The sequence below is a fragment of the Schistocerca piceifrons genome, chromosome 8 (genome assembly GCF_021461385.2).
Source record: "Schistocerca piceifrons isolate TAMUIC-IGC-003096 chromosome 8, iqSchPice1.1, whole genome shotgun sequence".
NCBI classification, from domain to species: Eukaryota; Metazoa; Arthropoda; class Insecta; order Orthoptera; family Acrididae; genus Schistocerca; species Schistocerca piceifrons.
The window spans coordinates 323,780,760-323,806,659 of record NC_060145.1 but is presented as its reverse complement, the minus strand read 5'-3'; the positions used below and the strand labels follow the sequence as shown (position 1 = coordinate 323,806,659).

Genomic DNA, 25,900 nt, shown 5'->3' with positions numbered 1-25,900 from the left:
CAACACATTAGTCTAACCACTTTCTTTTGATCAGAGAATACTTTTTGTCTAACAAGGGGAGGCCACGATCTTTGGAACGCGGATTTACTGCAAACATCGTACACTCATAGTACTCCATGAGGACAACAGCATGTGTAAGCAGTATCGCGTACTTCTCAAGTGTTATTGAGAAAATCGCAAGATAATTTTGGTCGTCAAATATATACCTGTGTATGCTCATTATTACCATGAAGCGGCATCAGCTGAGGGGTTAGCATTCAAGCCCCGTAATCGCGGGATGATGGATCGAGTCCTGTTCATTGTTTTTTTTTTTAAACCTCTAACACAGTCATTTTCTTTACTATTTATATTACAATTGATATCATGGGAAAAATACGTGTAATCGGATGAACTTTTATTAAATTTACACTGTTATTTGGCAGCCTACAAATTTTTATCATCGCAAATAATATAATATTCATAACTATCGGCTAGTAAATGACCAAACACATAAAGTGACACTGAAAATGTATGCTTGTCCATGATTTGAGAAAGCCCTTATACCTCGAAGGAGCCCAAAGCGACTTGTTACCTCCAAGTTTTGACTGGCACATACGGCTTTCGAAAGATGAACAATTAATCATCGCATTCAACATTATGAGTACAAGTTGTAGGATGATATTTTTCGTAAAAACATGGAAAACGTAATGTAAAATGGCACCAGCTGCATTGAATAAATGCTATGTTTCCGCATACGCAAGGTCTTTTGAGATTTTCCATGGAAAAATAAACCTCTTTAACATTTCAAAAACCTCTCTTTCAGATGATAATTTGGAAGCAGACCATGCATAACGCAGCGTCCCATTAAATATCAGTGCTGATAATTGGTCATGAAGTATCGACTGTATTTTAATAGCATCTTCACGAGAAACAATTTCTCGTTCTCTTTCAATTAAATATGAACAATTTTGAAAACACAGACAAGCACACATTTTTAGTATCACTTTATGCATTTGTTCATTTACTAGTTATTAATATTATATCATTTGTTATAATAAAAATTTGTAGACTGCCAAATAACATTGTAAATTTAATAAAAGTTCATCCAATTACATGTATTTTTCCCATTATATCAATCGTAATATAAATAGTAAAGAAAATGACTGTGTTGAAAAAAAAAAAAAAAAAAACTGGCAAATGGGACTTGATCTATCGATCCAGCGACTATGGGGCTTGAATGCTAATCACTGCCCCCCCCCCCCCCCCCGTTCATTGTATCTGGTCGGGGTGGATATCGCAAGACACCCATTTCAGTTCACCGTTGATCCATTAACTCAGTTTTTTTTATTACAGAGGGCAGCTAACCCTCTGATCGAACACACTGAGTTACCATGACAGCCGACTCAGCTGCCGCCGCTTCATGGTAAAAATGGCCACGCACAGGTATATATTTGACGACTGAAATTATGTTGCAATTTTATCAATAATGCTTGAGAAGTACGCGCTACTGCTTACACATTTTGTTGTCCTCAAGGAGTACTACGAGTGTACGAAGTTTTTTATAGTAAATTCACGTTCCAAACGTCATGGCCTCCCCTTGTAAGTGTTGAGTTACCACAAAATATTACTCCATTGACATCAGAGAGTGAGAGTATGCAAAGTACGTTAGCTTACTAATTTCTATATCCTCAAAATTGGCAATTATTCTGACTGCAAAAATTGCTGAACATAGTCATTTCAGAAGATCCAAAATATGAATTTTTCAATTAAGATTCTCATCTATATGTACACCCAAAAACTTAGTACCCCCTACCCTGTCTACTGACTTCTGTTGGTGTGTTATATTTAGCAAAGGAACTGTAGTTTTTGCAGCAGAAAATTGGATGTGCTGTGTTTTTTCAAAGTTTAGAGCACGCCCATTTGCAGAAAACCAATTAATGACTTCTCCAAAGATCTTATTTGTATTGTTTTAAATTGTAGTTTCTTTTACTGGATTAATAATGGTGCTTGTATCACCAGCAAACAGTGTCAGATCAGCTTCTTGTTTCAGATAAGAAGGGAAGTCATTCACATATATCAAGAACAGTATGCATGTGTATGATTGAACCCTGTGGAACACCTAATGTAATTTCACCTCAGTTAAGTGGCAAACTTATTTAAATCACTTGGCCCATATGAAGAAACTTTTCGTTTCATGTTCTGTATATATAACTTAAACCACTCATAAGCTATTCCGTTTATACCATAGAATTGTAATTTCTGTAACATAATGTTATGGTTTACATAATCAAATGCTTTGGACAAGTCACAGAAAATTCCTGTTGGTGACGTTTTACTATTTAAAGACTTTATTATGTGGACAGTGAAACTGTATATTGCTGTCTCAGTGGAACAGCATTTTTGAAATCCGAACTGTGATTTACTAAGTACCCCATCACTGTTGAGATGGCTAACCACTCTTGAGTACATTATTTTCTTGAAGATTTTTGAAAATGCTGTAAGCAAGGATACTGGCCGATATTTATTGACATGTGTGGTGCCCCCTTTTTTTGGAGAGGCCTGACAATGGCATATTTTAACCTGTCTGGGAAAATACCTTGAATTAGTGATGCATTACGTATGTGACTCAGAACATCAGCTGTAATTGCTCCACATTGTTTTAATATCTTATTAAAGATGTCACTGCTTCAACAGAACATTTATTTTTAAAAGATTTCATAATTTTACTTATTTCACGAGAGGTTGTTAGATGAAACTTAATCTGACTAATATTTTTCAAATCTGTCTCTTCTGTGTACTTCCTGGTTTATTCTTTTGAACTATTCTCACCAATTTTTTCTCCTACGCTTAAGAAATGGTTGTTAAATACATTAGCTACTTGTGTACTGTTGGTTAAGATGGTCTCATTCTCTTTAATAGCAGTACTGCCTACCCCAGTGGTTACTTTTCCTGTCTCCCATCTAACAACATTCCACATTGATTTGATTTTATTGGTGGAGTTGTTAATTTCTTCTCTAACACACATATTTCTTGATTTCCTTACAACTTTTCTCAGTGTATTACAATAATTTTTATACTGTAAAGCTACTTGTGGATCTTTACTAATTCTTTCTGTCTCCTAATGTTTTCTTTTTCTTTCTGAAGACGCTTTAATACCTGTCGTAATCCAAGGTTTCTTTGAAAAATGAGTGGTACTACATTTAGTAATTTTCTTTGGGAAACAATGTTTAAAAGGGATATAAATTTATCAAGAAACATGTTGCATTTGTCATTATATACATCTCCCCAATTAACATTTCTTAAGCTTTCTCTGGAGTGCTCTATAGATACTGGGTTGAGCAACCTCACACTTTTTACTAAATGGTTTCTGAGCTGTACACCCTGTTAGGTTTTGTAAGTTAATCAGTTGTGCATCATGGTCTGACAATCCATTTACCACAGGGAAAGCATGTGTTTGTTTTACATCCTCTTTCTGTACAAATACATTATCTATTAGAGTGCTACTGTCCTGAGATATACATGTAGGGAAATTGACAACTGATTCTAAGTTATATGTTGTTAATAACACTTCTAGTTCACTTTTCCATCAGAATGACAGGAAATTTACATTGAAATCACCAAAGATTAACAACAACAGCTGGAGTCAAACTTTTTTCTGAATAGCTCCCAGTCTCCTAATGGGGACCTGTAGACTGTTGCTAATATCAATACTACCTTACCTAAATGAAGTTCACATGCACAAACCTCAAAGTGCTGATCAACACAAAATTTGCTTACTTCTACAGTTTTGTATTTATACCCTTGTTTTATAAGAAAGGCAACTCCTCCTTTATCCATCCTAGACCTACAGGTGTAATATGCTAAATTATACCCATTTATACTAACACTATCCATCCCCACAGTTACATCATGGCATGGTTGCATGTTCAAATAATTTTATTAAATTTCTGTGAAATGTTTTCATTTTGTGCCACTAGTGAGCCTCATTATCTTCCTTGTCAGCTTTTGTATGATACATTCAACCAAATTGTATAACGTGACTCACTGTACAAGGACACAGCAACTCATTTACCATAGCAAAGCTTGGTTCATTGTATGACTACATTTAATTGCTGTCACAAGCTATTTGAGAAGGAACATTTATCGCTGACACATCAAGGGGAGAACAAATTTGTGTCCTACCAACTTTGACAAGTCTCAATATACTAGTTGGAGGGCCCTGAAAGTGACTCATATTCAAGGGCTTCTTTCAGATACTGAGGGCAACTGGTATTTACAACCTGTACATTCAACATGACTTTACTTTTTTCCCCCTATTAAATTCATGAAGGGGGAAATTATGTATGATTTAATGTTTATTGATGAGCATTGCTTTTCTTTTCCAATATGCAGAACTTCATTGCAATCTTGCAAAATTATTGACCAACACTCAAAACACTACAAGAACCAAACCATCAAATTAATATCATGAAGATTCATTGCCTTGTGTATAATCAGCTGTTGGCTCCAATATTCCACCCAATGTTACTATATGCATGGTACACTCTAAAACTGACTGTGATATAGGTAGTTTCATAAATGAGAACCAATTCTATATTCCAATGAGTACTTGTCAGGAAATACTGGCATGCAAGAAGGCCCCTACATCCAACGCATCTGCTGCAAGGAATACTTTAGCATTGCACACTACCATGATGGATGCAATCCAACACACTGTGAAAGTGAACCACCACATAAATAAAAAGAGTCTGACAGAAGTAGGAAAAAAAATGTGAGGGAACAATAATATAATAATTCTGGATACTTCTAATATTAACAGTTTTTCAAAATATAATATACACATCAAAAAAGGTTTTGTATCACCCCAGCTCCCAGAACTCCTGAAGACAGGCGTTGACTGTGGATATTGTACTACAGACACAGTTTCTATAACTGTTCAGACATGTCACTAAACCCACCCAACAATGTAAACAACCATGCATGAGCAGCAACTATTAGATGGCGAGGGTCTGACAGCCGATCAGTCCCAGTCATTTCACCAGGAAGGAATACACGGATCATGTTGTCTGTAGTTCAACCATGACTAGACGGTCAATACCGCAGTTCGATCAAGTCCGCATTGTTACTTTGTGCCAGCAAGGGCTCTCAACAAGTGAAGTGTCCAGGCATCTTGAAGTAAACCAAAGTGATGTTGTTCGGACATGGAGGAGATACAAAGAGACAGGAACAGTCGTTGACATGCCTCGCTCAGGCCGCCTAAGGGCTACTACTGCAGTGGATGACCGCTGCCTATGGATTATGGCTCGGTCCTCCGATGAAAAGCACACATTGCATGTTGTACTGCCATACAGCGAGACCTTCAGAGGTTGTTTTCTAAATTGCTGTACAGACCGGTACGTCTAATACCCAGTAGTACAGCATGTTTGATAGGGTTCATGTTTGGAGAACATGCTGGCCACTCTAGTTAAGCGATGTTGTTATCCTGAAGGAAGTCATTCACAAGATGTGCACAATGGGGGCATGAATTGTTGCCCATGAAGATGAATGTCTTGCCAACACCACCATGTTGAATAATGCTTTTCGTGCAGTCACAGGCTATCATGCTATGACTCAAATTGTGCGCAATAGGCTGCATGATGCGCAACTTCACTCCTGACGTTCATGGCGAGGTGCATCTTTGCAACCACACCACCATGCAGTGTGGCACAGATGGGCCCAACAACATGCCAAATGGACTGCTCAGGATTGGCATCACATTCTCTTCATAGATGAGCATCGAATATGCCTTCAACCATACAATCGTCGGAGACAAGTTTGGAGGCAACCCAGTCAAGCTGAACGCATTAGACACATTGTCTAGTGAGTGCAGCAATGTCGAGGTTCCCTACTGTTTTGGGATGGCATTATGTGGGGCCAATGTATGCTGCTGGTGGTCATGGAAGGCAACGTAATGGCTGTAGGATACTTTAATGCCATCCTCTGACTGATAGTGCAACCATATCGGCAGCATATTGGCAAGGCATTCATCTTCATGGGCAACAATTCATGCCTCCATTGTGCACATCTTGTGAATGACTTCCTTCAGGATAACAACATCGCTTAACTAGAGTGGCCAGCATGTTCTCCAAACATGAACCCTAGCAAACATGCTGTACTACTGGGTATTAGACGTACCGGTCTGTACAGCAATTTAGAAAACAACCTCTGAAGGTCTCGCTGTATGGCAGTACAACACGCAATGTGTGCTTTTCATCAGCAATAACAAGAGTAGAAATGATATTTGTGTTGATCTCTATTCTAATTTTCTGTACAGGCTCCAGAACTCTCAGAACAGAGGTGATGCAAAACTTCTTCTGATGTGTGTAATTTCTAATCAATATATATGATAAAAGTAAGTGTACAATGTGTTTGCCACTAAAACTCAGAACGAGTCCTGGCACGATCAAGGGAATTATATGGCGTGGTAGCCCTCTATTCCCCATCCATGAAGAAGGTTCCCATTTTTATCCAGAATGTTCCTCAATGATCCAGGATTTTCTGGAATGTATGGTTGTAGTCTGAAACATTTGGGAAGATACCAGAGTATTCAGGAACATCCCAGGTCATTGTGGAACATTCCAGAATACTCTAAAATGTCGTGGAATATTCTGGAAGATTGTGGACTATTCAAAGCCTTTTTGGTAAGTTCTGGAATTTGCCACTGGTGGCGGCTACCCATTGGTAGGTGTATGTAAGGCAAGACCCATAGTGGGTTCAGACATCAGTTTCTTATCAGTGATGAAGGTAGGAACTGAAAAAGTAGGGCACTGAACGAATAAAAGCGGACAGTGACGTGTGAGTCAAAAGATACAGTGACTGAATACAAACAAAAAATAAAGTGTGTAAAGTGTACTTAGTGCGTTTATTAATATATAAAGTTGGTTTGATTTATATTTTAGACAATGCCCAACGATAAAGGAGGAGGGGATCTAGCCAGTTCTGAAACAAAACAGTGAAAACAAAAAGAACAGCAAGAAAAAAAACAGATGAAGCAAAGCAGTGAAAACAAAAATAACAGCAAAAAAACAAAACATATGAAGAGAGGCACTTTTAAGTTTCCAATGAATGAGAATGAGCACTGTAAGAAGCAGAGAAGCTGAAGAACAATGAAATGAATGAACTGAAGAATTATGAACTGTGACACAATCTTATAATAAAAGACCGCAAACTCAAGCCAGCCATAAAAATATCACCCTACAAGAAGCACAGACAAGGACAAGTAAACAGTAAAACCTAACAAATGAAGCTTTAAACTATAATGCAACGAAAGAATATAACAGACACAAAAATATCGTAAGTGGAAACATGTGCAACATCTACCGATTTTGCAACGAAAAAAAATCCAAAAGGAGACACCACAATTCTGTTGCATGATTGGAAAAATTCAATTACCACCAGTGGAAGCACGTCCACAGGAATTTTTATGTTACATGACTGGGAAACTCCAGAATCAAAACACTTTCTTCATAATATAAAAGTGTAGAATGTCTGCTTCCATATGACTTCTCTTGGTGTCACTTCAATCAACACTAAGAGAAATTAAATTGATTATGTTTTTTCCATCCAAGGACACATCTATGACAACACTGGATCATTACTACCACTATCCAATGAAGACCATAAATTAATGCAAGTATATTTCATCAGAAATGAAGAACCAGAAATTGATCAACCGTGCTTAAATATCAGTGGATCGAGATGAGAAGTAATCCAAGATGTACAGAGGATCTTTCACAAATACAATCAACTGATTTACATATACAAATCTGCACTAGACAGAATAATTTGTGGTGTCTATGAAGTTATAATTTGAGCTGACAAAAGACAACCTGGAGAATACAAATGCTGATTTAATGCACCTCAGATAGATGAAGTCACCATCCTAATTGTGAACAATGAAAACACAAGCCGTGACATAACTGTACAACAGACAAAACAAGGACTAAAACACATTGCAGAGACACGCCATCCCTATAATGCCCTCTAAGATACATTAATGCTTCTGCAACAAGGGAACAGTTATCATTTTACTGTGAAACAAATTCAACCCCAAACAGGTGTATAAACAAACAAAAAGTCACTTCCAAAGAGTTCTATGCTTACTGCTTAGTGATCAGTGACAATTAAACATACAACCACATTCTCGACACTCATCGTCTATTCCAAAAATTCCTGGTATGAATTAGAAGAAACTACTCATGGACGAAAACATCCACCTTTGAGACACAATCATAAGTGATGGAAACATTGACAACATCGAAACAATTGTATTCTTACCCTCATCATACATGGGAAGCCCGACACACATGCACGAATACACTCAAGATGCCCTGACTTACATAAGAAAATATGAACGATCTGACCTCTTCATAAAATTCACATTCAGCTCATCATGGCCACAAATCAAAGAACAACTACGATAAGGATAAGTCCCCATGCAGCGACATGCCATAACAATTCAAGTTTTTCAACAAAAACAAATGAGATTTATTGAAGTCATCACAAAATATAACACATCTATGGAACTGTTAGATTCTGGATGTGCATAATTGAATGGCAAAAATGAGGACTGCCTCACACACACAATCTCATATGGCTACATGATAGAATTCATCCCACGGATAACGACAAAATCATCCAAGTTGAGTTTCCCAATCCACAAGAAAATCTGGAACTGTATGACATAGTAATGAAAACCATGATTCACAGACTGTGCCAGCCATTAAACCCCAATTTGCCATGTATGAGTGATGGAAAATGTGCAAAAAAATTACCCAAAACCCAAAACCATACTTGGATGACTCACAAACTGGAGTTGATGGCTATCCCAAATACTGAAGCATTCACCGAAAAACAGTGCCTTCCCACACACACACACACACACACACACACACACACACACACAAAAATTTATGAATACGAGACAGTGACCAACTGGAAATAATCACTGGGTAGTACCATATAACACAATGCTTTAGAAAATGTTCCAAGTGCACATAAACGTGGAACACGGCAATCCAGTGAAATCCATCAAGTGTGTCCATAAGTATGTGAACAAAGGCAGTGACATGGCAGTATTTCAAATAGCCAAAGGGAGCAAACAACAAAACAGAAATTCTTACATACCAAATGGGCAGATGCATCAACAGTAACGAAGCAGTGTATCGGATTTTTGGTATTTTCATACATAAATGCAAATATCTGTGCAACATCTAGCAGTACATATGGAGAGAGGGTTTATTTCACAAAAGACATCACCAGAACAACTGCAAGCCAACCTCCTCAGAAAACAACATTAACAGCTTTTTAACAACTGTGCCAAACAGACCCATTCGCGAAAATATTACTGTATATCAAAGACCCTTCCTACCTTACATGGAACAAAACAAGAAAAAACTTTCAATGACAAAAAAAGGAATTACAGTAGAAGATCATCCAGGAATCATGAAAACTGGTGCACTAGGCCAAGTATACACTGTAAATCCCAACAACGCCTAATGTTTCTAACTCCGGATACTGCTACATGAAAAACAGGGACCAACAAGTTTCACAGAACTCAAGACTGTTGACTGTTACTTATACATGTTGTATAGAGAAGCATGCCAATGCTCAGGACTACTGGAAAATGACAACCACTGGGAGTTAACACTACAGGAAGCCTCACTTGCAGCCTAAGCTGAACAAATGAGAGACTTATTTGTCGTAATTCCAACAACATGTAATCCATCGAATCCAAAACAGCTACAGGACTCCTTCAATGAGAATATGAGTGATGACATACTGTACCAAATCCAACAAGCTCATCTTGAAACGACCACCAAATTCAATGACAACATCTTCAATAAAACACCTAGAAGATAAATGTTTAGGAATAAACAACCAGACCTTAGTACAACTTGGGATGCAAGTACCACAAAAAGATGCTATCAGTCTGTTAAAGTTCAAATTTACAAAGGAAAAAAGCAACAACATCTACAAACTATTTCAATGCATTGCTCACAACAAACCACTCCTCAGTGACAATCAAAAGGAAATTTACAACATTATCACCGACTGGATCAACAACAACACTGGTGGAGTTATTTACTTTGACACACAAAGAGGCACCAGCAAAATGTTTCCAATAAATCTATTGCTGGCAAAAATACATGCAAACAACACAATGCACCTGCACTGGTATCATCTGGCACTGCAGCCACATTCACGGCAGGAGTATGAACTGCCCATTCCACACTGCAACTGATGCTGAATACAGCCAAAGAAAAATTCCCACTACATAAAACCTCAAGAACGTCTGGATGGCGTGAACACCTACAACAAGCTAAAATTATCTCCTGGGTGAATGCACAATGGCACATAAAAAATCACTCGAAGGCATAGACAGAACATTACAAGACTTGCAAGAAAACTCTGCAGTGATGGGAGGATATTTTTTGACAAACACTTCCAGTTATCTCCAAATAAACACCAGCAGACAAGATCAATACAATAACACCAGCAGACAAGATCAATACAATCACGTCTCTGGCCACACATACACATACTGTGTCTCATAAAAAATATGAGAGTTGAACTATCAAAAGATGAAACAACAACAAATTTTGCTCAGCAACTTTTACAAACTGGTGAAGGCACATGTTCTACTGACCAGATGACTGGTCTCATTCAAATCAACAGTGATTTCTGCAACAAAGCCATTGCTGAAATGAACTCATCTACCAAATTTATTCACACACTATACCAATCTGGAGTGGTTATTTGAAAGAACAATTTTGGCAACTAAAAGTAATGTTGTCGACAGTATAAACTTTCATATTCAACAGAAAATTCCTGATGAAGAGAGAATAGACAAATCAATCAACACAATGGTAAATGTTGAAGAAAGTGTGAACTTCTCTACAGAATTTATAAACTCTTTGCAAGTACTGTCAATGCCATTACACTGCTTCTGACTCAAAATTGCATCTCCGATCATGCTACTCAGCAATCTCAACTCACCAGAATACCTATGTAAAATGGAAGCATACCCTCTTAGATTATATGGGCTACCAAAGATACATGAGCCTAATGTTCCATTGAGACTGATTGTGAGTGCTATCGGATCGCCTACTCAAGAGTTGGCTAGACATCTCATCTCCTTGCTACAACCACATATTGGTAAAACTGATCATCACATTAAAAATTCTGTACACTTTATTGAAGAATTGACGGAGATTATCGTCAGTCCAGGTAATATCCTTGTTAGTTTTGACGTGGCGACCATTTACCATGGTTCATGTTGGCACAGCTCTTTCATTCATTGATATGTTTCCCACTGATATGGTAGCTCTGTTTTGACATTGCCTGTCCACAACATATTTCCAGTATGATAATGAATTTTACAAACAAACTGAAGGAGTGACCATTGGCAGCCCTCTGAGTCCAGCTGTTGCTAATCTATTCATGGAATTTTTTGAACAGCAGGCACGGCAGTCTGCCAGTAAAAGCCGTTTGAAGTGGTATCGGTATGTGGATGACACTTTTGTGGTATGGAATCACAGTAAAGTGGAATTGTATGGTTTCTTGGTGCACCTAAATAGTAATAATCCAAAGATACAATTTACTATGGAGAAAGAGAGCAATGGACAACTAAATTTTTTTGGATGTATCAGCAATTTAATGGGCCGATGTGAGTCTAGGGCATAAAGTATAGAGAAAAGATACACACACCGACCGTTACCTCCACAAGGATTTGAACTACCATCCAAGGCAGAAGAGAGGTGTCATTAAATCATTGGTGGACAGAGCTAATAAGATCTGTGAGCCAGTTTATTTGCAAGATGAACTAAATCATTTGCAAATGGCTTTTAAGAAAAACAGACATGCTGACAACGAAATAGATCGAGCACTTTATGCCAGAAGAAAAATGTCTGACAACATTTGGCAACCATAACTGTCAGCTGGAAAAGTTTTTCTTCCATTTATTCACAATATTATGGACCATATTGGGAAAGTTCTGGCCAAGTTTCAAGTTGAAACAATCTTTAGACCCACCAAGAAGGCTAGTGAGTGTTTAAGATCCGCAAAATATGCACGACGCTCCTTATCAAATCCTGGGGTGTATAAAATTCCATGTAGCTGTGGGAAGGTTTATACTGGAACAACAAAAAAAGAAGTGTCAATACCTGCTTAACCAAGCACAACAGCAACTGTCAACTAGGATATACTGACAAATCAGCTGTAACCAAACATGTTCTTAAAGACGGTGATTATGAAATAAAATTTTGTGAGATGAGTATGCTAGCCAAGTCATCACATTATTATGCACATATGTATAGGGAAGCTATAGAGAATGGGAAACACCACAATAATTTTAATAGAAAAGAGGAAGGCTTAAAGTTAGACAAGATATGGTGGTCGACTTTGCACCAATGATTTGACAATCAATTACCATCAATTGAGAATAATGACATTAGTCAAAGGTAGACTTACAGTCAGTCCCACATGGCGTATGCTGGTGCCCTCTATGCACTGTATATAAATGGGACATCCACAGCCTGGCAGTCAGTCCCTGACTCACTTCGGAAGATGTTGCCCGCAATTGGCAATTAAATGTCAGGAAGAGGTAGTTTTACATATCGACCATGGCCTCTCAGCCCAGAAGTTTTAAATAATGTCATCAAAACTATTTAATGGGACAAGGATGATCAACTAACAATCACTGAATATCACTGAAGCAGAACTTATGACTGGAAAGTACAAAGGACACACACTATTTATTCCCGGAATACCACTGAACTTCCATTCCAATTTAAAAGACTCCAATTTTCAATCAAATTAGCCTGTAGTTTTACAAGTAGCACAGTTCAAGGACAAATTTTAAAATAGTGTGGCATCAAACTCAAAGACTCCTGCTTCTCTCATGGTCAGCTATATGTGGCTTCCTCTCCAATAGGAAATCTGAAAGATGTGTACATATATACCCCAGATGACAAAATGAAAAAGTTGTTTATAAATAAGTATTGTAAATAAATAGAATAGGTTTGCAAATAATTTTTTTACCTCTTATACTTGAAAGTTTATCCTTTTACTTGAACTACTGCACAACCTCATACCAACTCCCTGAGTGAAGCCGGGTACCCAAGCTAATATAAATATAAAACACATACAGTAGCAATCAAAACCATGACATCAAAATTCATGCACACATGTGATGATCCCTTGGTCACCATATCACTAATGACATCGCTATTTTCTATATGCTTAAGCAACGGACCAAAACTAGTGATTTTTTTGGACTGTCTTGTAAGACATCGTGGTCTCCTGACCTTCATTGCTTACATATTCCGCCCTCACAATCATATTCCGTACATCAAACTCGAAAAGATAAAGTCAATGTTGTATGAATTCATGTAAACGATACGCAAATAACTAGTAAATCGCAAGTGTCCACCGAGATTGAAATACTCGAGGCTGGTGTACACACACACATTCAAGACACGACGGTCACAAAAGCTTTTAGTTCAGGAGAGGCAAACCGCACGCCAGGAGGCCAGTCCCTTCAGAGGATGAGTCAAACTGTCTACGTCGGCTGGCGACCACCCATAAAGCAGACAGCGTTTGCCCGAGAAAGGGAGAACGACCCAATGTTCGGCTTAAAAGCAAATTCCGCTACATTGTGCGGGAGCGCCCAGCCTACGCATTCTTTACAAACTTAGCACACAGTTTCAGAGGTTTTCACAGGGAGACAGCAAATGCCAAACACCGATGCTACAGATTTCCAGATTGGTCGCCTTAAATGAAACGTCATTCTCCTGTTTTAGAAGAGCAATGCTGATCGGCAGACAATATTCCTGACACCTTGAGCTAAGGGAGTAATGGAAGAGACCAAAAGATATACCCCTTCATGTCTGGCATGGAGAGGAGCCGTTCTGTTGTCGCTCTTGGAGCGAGAACACGTAACGAGAGCGTGTGCGCTCGTACATGTACTCAAAGAGCGAGAAACAAGTCTCTCCTCAGTACTTCACTGGGAAAGCATCTCTGTCAAGAGCGAATCGGAGTGCAAATCTATACTGAGTCCTTGCGATTAAGCATTGTTCACTGTGTTGGCTGCCACATTTATTGTGCGGTGTGAACGAACAGAGTTATAGTTAAACGCTTGTGAGCGAATTTTTGAGTGGCATCGCGGTGGACTGGTTATCTGACCAGTGTACCATGCCAATAGTTAGACTAGGGGCGAATAGGAGTCCTTGACTTCATCAAGGCGTAGGGAGAGTTTGATTGGCGAAGGTCAATCCAGATAGAACGAGAGTTATCTTATTTGTCAGCAGCAAGCGGCGCAGACAGCAGTCATCGCAGCTCACGGTATTGTGCACTACAGCTCTTGTGAGCCCCATATTTCCTCCACAACAGTACACTTCACTGCATTTCACACATGACAGCCTTGACCGTACGTAGCAACATTCTAACGGATAATTATTCAAGTTGAGTAGGCGCGGCTCTCAGCCATTCTGCCAAGTCAATAACAATCTTAAACTTTGTATAGAAATTTCATTAGCGAATTCTGTCCTTAAAGAGGTAACTTCACATTCCGAAAAGAACCTGGAAATAACTTCTTCAGTTCATAACTAAAAGTGCCACTGTGATTACTCAGAATTTTTGCAAAAAAAAAAAAAAAATAAATAATTTTCGTTAGTTTCATGTTTTTCTTACACTAACTAGCACTACTCCAGTACCCAAGTATCCCACTAGTTGCGTAAGATATTTTGTGAATTTTTGTGTCACTTCCTTACAGTGGACGACCCCAGAAGATATTTACTGCTGAAAGTTTTTCAGGCATTTCTCTTTAGAACATTAGGAGCGTCTGTCTGACTTCTGTAGTAGTGTGGGGGTGGAAATTGCATCATGCAGGAGCCACAGGGTAAATGGTACATCTCAGATTAATCCATTGCACAGAATGACAGAATAGCACCCACACGCTCACAGTATTTCATTTATTTCTTGTGTTCTATCAGTCTGAGCAGAGCTGAAAATGATTCTTTGTTATGACATTTAACCCCAATATTTATTTTAAACAGAAATGTTGTGGCCAAATTCATTGCACAAAATATATTCATAGAGCCTCCCAACTAGTACATTGAAGCTTGTCAAAATCAATGAGGAGCTATTAGTGTAGCTAGTTCTATTTTCTGTACCTTTAAGTCACTTTTTCTGTCAAAAAAACTGTAAAAAATTGTGACATATCAGAACTCTTTTACACATAACACAGTGTGAGACTATAAATTCATTGTGAAAAGTTTTTGTCTCCCATTGGTGAGGTTTTACCATTATAATAACATGTACTTGTATTATGCACAAAAGATAAGCATTCCCCTGCCTCATATGTTCAAATGTAATAATAACTCTCTGCATCCTGTGTTGGAACAACTGACTATTTTCACCTGCAAGTGCTTTGATACCTTTTTTGATACCAAGATATACCCTACAAAAGGCCATATTTTGTCACTCATATGAGAAGTAGTGATGAAGTTCTAATCAAAAACTCAAGGAAAATGCAGTTATATAATTAATTTTTTGTTTGTTTGTAAGTACATGTGCACTATCCTGGAACACATTAAAACCCCCATGCCACAGTGCCATAGCATGCTAATAGAGGAGCGAAAACAAATTGAAACATCCCATCGATAAAGTGAAGTATCACGCTGCAATTCATTTTGGGCAGCTGTGGAAATATTGGCGCTATATCAGGCAGTAAAAATGGCATTTTTGGCACCTGTATTGATGGCACAGCTGCAATTAAAACTTTATGAATACTTGTAGAACAGCACGCAGAATTCAAAACTTGCATTTTGGAGGAGTGAGGTTCAAATCCCTGTCTGTTCATCCAGGTATAGGTTTTGTATAGTTTCCTCAAATCAGTTAAGGCAAATGTTGAATTGGTCCTTTTGTAACAGACATGTTCTATTTGTTTCCCCATCCTTACCCCTCCCAAGGATGTTCTTTGTCTTCAACAAACTCATAACTAACAGGACATTACATCATAACCTTCTTTCCTGCTCCCAACAGCAAACTCAGTGTTTCATATTACTGTGAAAGAGCAAGTAACTTGCAGCTCTCTGCAGGTTTGTTTTTCCTGGCCATGATCTTCTGATTCATAGTTAATCATCTTCATGATCATTTACATTAAAAACATTCCCCAGTTGTCTGTTAACCCTATAAATACTGTCACATGGAAAACCCTACCACCACTAAAAACACTATACAACACAAAAATACATAGCCATATCTGAGTTTTATTTCCTCTGTCTCTGATTCTATAACTCCTGGAGGATTCTCTGGGCCATAATCTAACAAAATACTTGTATAGCGTAACCCCATTACTCAACAAATTATAACCTTCATGATTGTGACTCCAACTGTGTTTTATACCAGACAAGCAAATATGTCTCTTGGAGTGCCTTGACTCAAAAGAACAAACCATGTTGTCTTGTCATTGTACTTTAACTTTGCTGCATGCTCAAAAAACTGGAAATCCACAATAACCCAGTTCTTCAAATGTGTCAAGACAGGAATATCTCACAATTACTAAAGAGTCATCACTCTTAAATCATGCCTGTTAGCCAGTGTAAATGAATCTCTGTACCTGACATTACCTGCATCTCACAGCTATTGGCTGCAGATTCTTTTAAATTCACTAATGTTCAGTAAAGGAGATTAGCTGTTTAACTCCTTCATTGAAAACATAACACTCTCTTTCTCTGTTTCAATTTTTAATCTCTTCTCTCGTCTTATCCTCTGATTAGTATACTTCCTCCAACTGTCTTACTTATTTCACTTACTTCTCTTTGTCTTCCTTTCCTTAAATTTCTTTATCTTCATTGTTTTTGTTTAGTCCTTAGACACAAATTTCATCACAAGACACTCAACAATCATGAGTGACACTACTGCCATTCTTTCAGTTTTAAAATAGTGACTGATGGAAAAAAGCACTGAAACTTGCTTATAACTTAACTAACATTTTCCACAGTTTTATGGACAGAAAAAGTCACATGCTTGCCACCCAAAGCCCACAAACAGTGTGGGAAACTCCACCTCAATCCAAAATCTCATGCAACAACCAACCACTTTTCTAGTTTATGGAGGCTGAAAGTAAACAAAAAAGAAACTCAAAAACCTATTTAAACAGGCAAAATAAGACCTTCCCCTTTCCTCCTTCCACATACACATCAGTGTTGATGGGATTTGACTGACATGCCAGTATATGTAAACAGAAATTTATCTTTTCAGCACTTCCATTCAATATACCTCCACAGCACTGCATGCTCAGAAATAAACATATATTTGCATATTCTTCTACAACTGACTGTAAACATTTAGTATCAAATAAGTGTTTTGTTTTTCACAGAAAGATATGATAAGAGGTCATCAACTGTTTCATGTAGGTTTCCAGGGATTTCACAAGAGCAAGGAAAACTTCTCAGATAATGGTAAATCTCTGCTGGAGTAGATACTTTGAAGTGCAACTTCAAACTGGGATAACTGCTAGTGGGAGCAATTATTCAAAGTGTTCAACCTAACCTTCTCACCACTGGTCTCTGTATTTTATATTTACCTTCACTATCAGCGACTCAACAGGATGAAGTATTACTTTGAAGTCACAAGTACAGTTATTAAACAGAATATGCCTTGCTATCTTTATCTCTTGCACTACACTCACACATAAATTACATCAAAGGTATTAATTCTTCCTGTGCTTGTGCTTCTTTCTATGATTTGATCTATTTCTCAAAATGTACCATCTCCAGTGACAGATAGTGCTACCAAAGCAGACATCTTGATCATTGGAACAGTGTGTATGGTTCTGTATATGTGTGAATGTAATCATGCATGCCCACATGTTGAGAAACAGACATGTACCCTATGTCCATAACTCTTCTTGCATGTGAAACAAACACAAGCAAGGCACACAGGTTTACTCAATGAAACAGATTGCTTCATCAACTCTTTCCATGTTCAATGTTTGCATTTTAGTGTTGCATACATATAACTGATTCATTTTATAAGTAGATGGAGTTTGTGTACTCTTATACTGCTGGTGAACACAGTGGGAAATTATTCCACATTAAGTGAACAACAGGATGACATACTGTGATTTCTCCGGTTGTTGAATTGATAGCAAAGGCAGACTGGAAGTCAAAATCTGCAGTCTGTCCAGGCTGAAGTGAAACTCCAGTGTGGTCAATAGCGCGGACTGGCTTAAGAATAGAATACTGAAGCACAGCATTAGAATCTGGATCATGGGCAGAGATGCGTGTCACTGTTGAACCTTAAGCAGAAAGAATACAAATTTTAACAATAGATATCAAAATAAAATGATGTCAAATAATGTAAATAGCAATAAAGCTACAACTGAGTTATAACAATAGTTTCGGAATCTTCAGCTGAAATTAAATGTATATACAAAACCATAGGACATTAAGAAATGTATGTTTCTTCCTAATTGACATCTAATATGTCAAAGGGAAAGCAGAATTATGCTTTTAGGCTACCAATTCAAAGTATTATGTTCACCACCAGTTTACACAGGCAAATTGCTTCTAGAGGGAGTCTGGGCTGACACAATTTCAAACATTTTGTGATTCAAAGTAATAAGTTATATCATGTAATACAACATCAAAATTAAATCTTCAGTTCAAATTCTGTTAATTCTGTTAATTTAATTCATTTTCTGCAACTTCTATTCATATACTTACTTCCCATTTCAGCAAATTTACATATTGGTCATTGGATAGCAATGTCTGACACCTTGATCCCATTATTTTAACCTTCAGTATCAATGAGCTAACTGATTAGTTTTACAGTTAAGTCAGTTTGTATGTAATCTTATGCTGTCTCTTAATGCAGTATATCAGAGGAGGAATCACCTTGGCAGTGCAAGTTAACCACATGCAGTATCAGGTCTGTTCAAAAAATTCTGAAACATTCATAATTTTGCAACAGCAGTGTGTCAGAGCAAAATGCAGTTGGTATCCATGAAAATGCCTGTGTTTAATGTGTAACCACCAAAAGTTTCATTGTTGTATGTCTGTTAGTTATTGTTCAGTGATGTATTGAGCAAAACATTGTGTCACACAGTTTTTCGGATTTAGAGATGGCAGAGTTAGAGGAGCAGCGCGTCTGGAGTAAATTTTGTGACAAACTCTCTGGAAAACCTTTATGGAGACACAGCAAATGATGCAGGAAGCCTATGGTGATGAGTGCTTAAGCTGCACTTTGTGTTAAAATGATTCACACAGTTTAAAAATGTCTGGACGAAAGTTAAAGATGACCCTCATTCAGGACGCCCTTCGATGATTTCCAATGACACTCATGTCAGCAATGTCAACAAAACTGTGTGTGCCAACCAAAGAAAGACTGTCCAAGAGATTGCATAAGAATGTAACATTTTAGTTGGATCATGTCATGAAATCCTGACACAGCACCTTGGAATGCATGGTGTTGCCACCAAGTTCATCCTATGGCTCATGAGTCAAGATCAGAAAGATCTTCACCTCACAATCTGTGAAGAGCATTTAGATTGTGCAAATGAGAACAAGATGTCCCTCAAAAGAATCATAACTGGTGATGTTGAGACCAAGGTTAACTCTTCTCAATGGATTGGGAAAGATTCTCCAGACCAAAAAGAGCTCAAGTCAGGTCAAATGTTAAAGCAATTCTGATAGTTTTCTTTGAATTTGATGGTTAAGTTTATCATGAATTCATGCCACAGCAACAAACTGTTAATCGACAGTCCTATCAGAACATTTCACAGCATCTGAAAAAAAATGTGAGAAGGAAATTGTCTGAAATGTGGTGAGACAATTCTTGGCTCTTGCCAATGGCCTTGCCACAGTGGTAACACCAATTCCCATCAAATCACCAAAGTTTAGCACTGTCAGGCTGGTCTAGCACTTGAATGGGTGACCATCCGGTCTGCTGAGTGCTTTTGGTAAGCGGGGTGCACTCAGCCCTTGTGAGACAAACTGAGGAGCTACTTGATTGAGAAGTAGTGGCTCTGGTCTCGTAAACTGAGACACGGCCAGGAGAGCAGTGTGCTGACCACATGCCCCTCCATATCCGCATCCATCGACCGACACCTGTGGGCTGAGGATGACACGGCAGTCAGTCAGTACTGTTGGGCCTTCCAAAGCCTGTTTGGATGGAGTTTAGTACAGTAGTTCTTGGCTCTTGCATCATGATAATACACCCATACATTCATTCCTGTTGGTGTGTGACTACTGCACAAAAAACAAAATCACTGGGCTGGCTCATCTGCCATACTCTCCAGACCTGGCTGCTATGGATTTTTTATATTTCCAAAGTTGAAAACCCTGTTGAAAGGATGAAGATCTGCAATGGCAGACGAGATAAAAGAAAATTCACAGATGGCACTTCACACAACCCAGTAAGAGGCATATCAAGACTGCTTCTGGAAGTGGACATGGCATTGGTAATGGCGTATCAATTGTGGAGGAGAGTATTTCGAAGGAGAACATGCACAATAAGTAAAAGATAAGCAGAGAAAAATTTTGTGGACAAAGTTCTGAAATTTGTTGAACAGACCTCATATATGTTGACTTATTAAATTCAGTGTAACAAGAAAGGGGTGATTATCATGTGTCAGTAGATTCATAGACCCTTTCTTCTGTTTTATTAAATATTGGGCAGAAGATTGCAAGTGATAATGGCAGTGGTCCCAAAAAAATGTGGGAGTGAATATTTCACAACAATGTGCTGATAAGCACCTGTGCAATTATTCAATGCCAAATCATTTATGTGATGATTTCTTGTGTGTGTCTAACATTTCATTATATGCTCATGACATGATACACCACATGAATGTTTTCACTCACAGTCCTTCCTGTCATGCTTTAATAACGTGCTCTGAATACATACAACAGTTTTTGATATAACAGATGACCTACAAGCCTCCACAATGTCACACAGTCTGTTGTGGACACTAATAAGGTTGAGTAACTAGCAGAAGATTAGTGTAGAAGAGCTTATGTGATTACAGTCACCTTTAACCAGTCACACAGTACATGTGATACATGAGTTAACTGATCTGCATAGTTATCAACAACAATGAACTCCAATGGCATTACAAGGTATTGCTCACAGTGCAAGAGGAAAGATGAAAATGCCCTACACAATTTATATTCGGAGAAGATTTCTGCCAAAAAATCAGGAGGAATTCTTAATGTAATTGCTGAGAACTACACAGCGGACCTACTTGTCATGGAGTGTAATGCTGATAAGTACTGGGTTTAATATAAATAAATATGCCACTGTGGATTTCAGAATGGTGGTCATAATCATGGACAGGGTCTCTAGGTCATAAAGTAAATGTGCAAGAAGACGGGAGCAATTTTATTTACTACTTTTTACATTCAATATGATAAAATAGAAATGTTTTAAAAAGTTATCAACTCATTGTCAATTTTTTAAACTGATAATGTTATACACAATGACTAAAAATGGCAACTGAGAATAAATAAATAAAGAATACTAAGAGAAAAGTTTGCACCATCAACAACACTGAGCAACATGTTTTCCTTTAAAAAGCTGTATCTGCATTCACTCACCAACTGGTGCCCTTTCTGAAATATACTGGATGTAAGATGAATCAGAATCCAGAAATGCAGGAGGCTTATTGTTAACATCTGTTACATTAATGGCAACAGTAGCTGTAGCTGTCTCACGCACTGGACTTCCAGAGTCCACAGCATGAACAACCACATCAAAATGGTCTATTCCTGAATCCAGATCTAGATGAGCTTCTGGGGATACGGTAATCTCTCCAGTTCTGTTGGAAACAGATGAGAAAGAAGCTTAGTTAGACAAATCAGTAATAAAAATAGAACTTAAAATACAAAACTTGAAGAAAGTCACTACCTACATACATATATAACTGAGCACCATCATCAAAATGAAAAACACGCAGCTGGTTTAAAGGCTATTAGTGAGGCAGCTGTTAGACTGAGAAGAATGCATTGATAAGCAAGATTCTAGCAAAGTCACTGAACTCGGTGGCAGGCTTATTTGATAATGGAGGCACCTAACAGTTATATATAGGATGTTTTCACAGAATAATTTGAGTAGGAATGTGTCCCATGAGAAAAATGCATCTGTTAAGACATGTACGAGATGGCAACCAGTAATACAGCAATCCTAAGCAAAGTCTGCTGCTTGTTAATCATTTGGTCCTGAAGCACTGGTTGTTGTCGGAATCAGCAAGTTCTAAAATTTAAATATGATATAACAGTGGAATGTTTTCAGTTAACTATCATCTACATTCAGAACCTGATATTTTTGGCTGAAATAAGTAACAGTGTAACACACTTAAGTACAGAAATAATATTTCATTTTAGACTTAATTGGAACAAGAACAGATTTTCTTAGGTTTATTTTTCAAGTCAATAAATGTGGAATTTGTATTTCTAAAACTAAAAACTCAATGTTTCTTTGAACTGGTTGCAGTGCATGTGTGCACATACGTGTGTGTGTATGTGTGTGTGTGTGTGTGTGTGTGTGTGTGTGTGTGTGCATGAGAGAGAGTCAGAAAGCAGTGGGACGGGTGGGGGAGGGGGGGGGGGGGGGGGGGTGTTGGTAAATAGTGATACGAAGAAGACCTATTTAGACTTCACTATTACAGGAACTACCTATTCCATAACAGAATAGCTTTTTTACATAAAGATTTCTCAGTCATCTCCTTAACTACATCAGTGACAAACGTCATATTTTAAGTAACACAATGAAAAAAAAATCAATGAGCATTTCTGCACTAATTATTCTGAGAACTGTGTGCAGATACTTCCATTCTGTATTAAAGGCTAATCAACTGACAAGATGCAAAGAGCAGATGCAGCATACAAAGCGTATGTATCATAGATGAAGACAACATCCATACTCAATATCTTTTACTAAGCTCACAAATATTACTTCTGACATGAAAATTTAAACATACATAAGTGTCTGTTAAAGAAATAACGGCATGATATTGCTTTGAGTTTGTCCTTGAGAGGTACTGGAATGATACCATCAGAATGATGAAAGACATGTGTCAAGGTAGCGGTCCTGTGGCAGCACACAGTTTTCATTTGCTACAGATGTTCAATGTGGCGTATAATCAGTTAAAAAGAAAAGAAATTCATCACAGTTTGCTACATACTGAAGAAACTAAGAGCCTGTGATCTGAGAAGAATATGAAAGGTTGGTACAGAGTTAGCGATGTATTTTGCCAACTACGGCAAGGAATGTTTGTGGTAGAAACGAATACAGTAATTCAGATAAAAAATACTAATGAAACAATGGAAAATCCAGGATGGAATGTAACAATATTATGAAAAGGAAAGTTGCTACTCACCAAATAGCGGAGATGCTGAGTTGAAGACGGGCACAACAACAACATTGACACACATAAGCTTTGTGTCAACAAGGCCTTTGTCAAAAATAGACAACACACACACACACACACACACACACACACACACACGCACACTTGCACAAATGCAACTCACACAGACATGACTGTACTCTCTGGCAGCTGAAGCCACACTGTGAGCAGCAGTAGTGCATGATGAGAGTGACAACTGGGTGGGGGTAAGGAGGAGGCTGGGATGGGGAGGTGGAGGGATAGTAGGGTAGGGGTGGGGGAGGGGATAGTGAAGTGCTGCTGGGGAATACGCAGGGATGAGGTGGAGAGAGGGTAAGGCAGCTAGGTGCAGTCAGGAGGATAGCCGGAGGGCAGGGGAGAAGAGTAAATGGGCAGTAGAGGAAAAGGAGAGAATTAAAAAGGTTGAGTGCATCGGTGGAATCAGGGCTGTATAGTGCTTGAATTGGAACAGGGAAGGGGCTGGATGGGTGAGGACAATGACTAATGAAGGTTGAGGCCAGGAGAGTTACAGGAATGCAGGATGTATTGCAGGGAGTGTTCCTGCCTGCACAATTCAGAAGAGCTAGTGTTGGTGGGAAGGATCCATATGGCAGACGCTGTGGAGCAGTGATTGAAATGAATGATCTCATGTTGGGCAGCATACTCAGTAACAGTGTGGTCCACTTGTTTTTTGGCCATTCATGTGGACAGACAACTTGTATCATGGCCACAAAGAATGCAGCACAGTGGTTGCAGCTTAACTTCTAGATCACATGACTGGTTTCACCAGTAGCCCTGCCTTTCATGGGATAGATGCTGTCTGTGACTGGACTGGAGTAGGTTGTGGTGGCAGGATGTATGGGACAGGTCTTGCATCTAAGTCTATTACAGGGATATGAGCCCTGAGGTAAGGTGTTGGGAGCAGGGGTGTAGGGATGGACGAGTATATTGTGTACGTTCAGTGGACGATGGAATAGCACAGTGGGAAGTGAGGAAAGGACAGTGTACACGACCTTCCTCATCTCAGGGCACAATGACAGGTAGTTCAAACCCTGGCAAAGAATGTAATTCAGTTGCTCCAGTCCTGGGTGGCACTGAGTTACGGGGGAATGCTCCTCTGTTGCCAGACGTTGAGACTTTGGGAGAAGGTGGGAGACTGGAGAGATAAGGCATGGGGATATTTGTTTTTGTACAAGGCTGCGAGGATAATTATGGTCTGTGAAGGTTTCAGTGAGACCCTTGGTATATTTTGAGTGGGACCGCTCGTCGCTGCTGATGTGATGCCCACGGGTGGCTAGGCTGGCCTTCTACATATGGAACAGGTGCCAGTTGTCGAAGTGGAGGTATTGCTGGTGGTTAGTAGGTCTGATATGAACAAAAGTACTGATATAGCCATCTTTGAGGTTGAGGTCAACATCTAGGAAGGTGGCTTGTTGGGTTGAGCAGGATCAGGTGAAGCAAATGGGGGAGAAGCTGTAGAGGTTCTGCAGGCATGTGGATAGGGTGTCCTCACCCTTGATCCAGATCATAAAGATGTCATTAATGGATCTGAGCCAGCGGAGGGGTTTAGGATTCTAGATGTTTAGGAAGGATTCCTCTAGATGGCCCATGAATACATTAGCATAGGATGGTGCCATGTGGGTGCCCACATCTGTACCCCGGATTTGTTTGTAGGTAAAGCCTTCAAAGGAGAAGTAATTGTGGATGAGGATATAGTTGGTCATGGCGATTAGGAGGGAGGATGTTGGTTTGGAATCTGTCAGGTGTTGCGAAAGATAGTATTCAATAGTGGTAAGGCCGTGGGCATTAGGGATGTTAGTGTAAATGGAGGAGGCAGCAATAGTGACAGGCAGGGCACCACACTCTCAAGGGACAGGAACTATGTAGAGTTGGTGGAGGAAGAGGTTGGTATCTTTTATATAGGAGGTAGGTTCCGGGCAATAGTTTCAAGGTGTTGGTCTATGACAGCAGAGATTCTCTGAGTGGAGGCACAGTAACCAGCCACAATGGGGGATTGTGGGTGGTTGGGTTTATGGACTTTAGGAAGCATGTAGAAGGCTGGAGTGCAGAGAGGGGTATGGATGAGCAGAAAGATGGACTCTGGGGAGAGGTTCTGGGATGGGCCTAAGGATTTGAGGAGTGACTAGAGATCCTGCTGGATTTCTGGAATGGGGTCACTGTTGCAAGGTTTGTAGGTGGAGGTATCTGACAGCTGGTAGAGTCCTTCTGCCAGGTAATTCCTGTGGTTCAAAACAACAGTGGGGGAGCCTTTGTCTGCAGGTAGGATTATAAGGTCAGGATCAGTTTTTAGATGGTGGACTGTGGTTATTTTTGTGGATGAAAGGTTAGTTTGCATGTTGAGTAATTTGGGAAGTCAGGGTGAGGCAAGGTTTGATGTTAAAAGATTCTGGAAAGTTAACAGGGGGTGATTTAGGGTCAGTGGGGTTGGATCACAGTTGGATGGAGGAGTGAACTGAGTCAGGCAGGATT

The 25,900-nt window shown here is 38.9% G+C and overlaps 1 protein-coding gene across 1 annotated transcript in view; it reads right to left on the bottom strand.

Moving 5' to 3' along the window:
- Window positions 1-25,900, bottom strand: part of LOC124711590 (cadherin-23) — a 407,580-nt gene that overhangs the window by 82,941 nt on the left and 298,739 nt on the right. The window contains exons 13-14 of the mRNA XM_047241742.1: window positions 21,621-21,841; window positions 18,144-18,322 (exon numbers count right to left, since the gene is read on the bottom strand). Of these exons, the coding sequence (XP_047097698.1) occupies window positions 18,144-18,322; window positions 21,621-21,841 (400 nt within the window). The remainder of the gene's footprint in view (window positions 1-18,143; window positions 18,323-21,620; window positions 21,842-25,900) is intronic.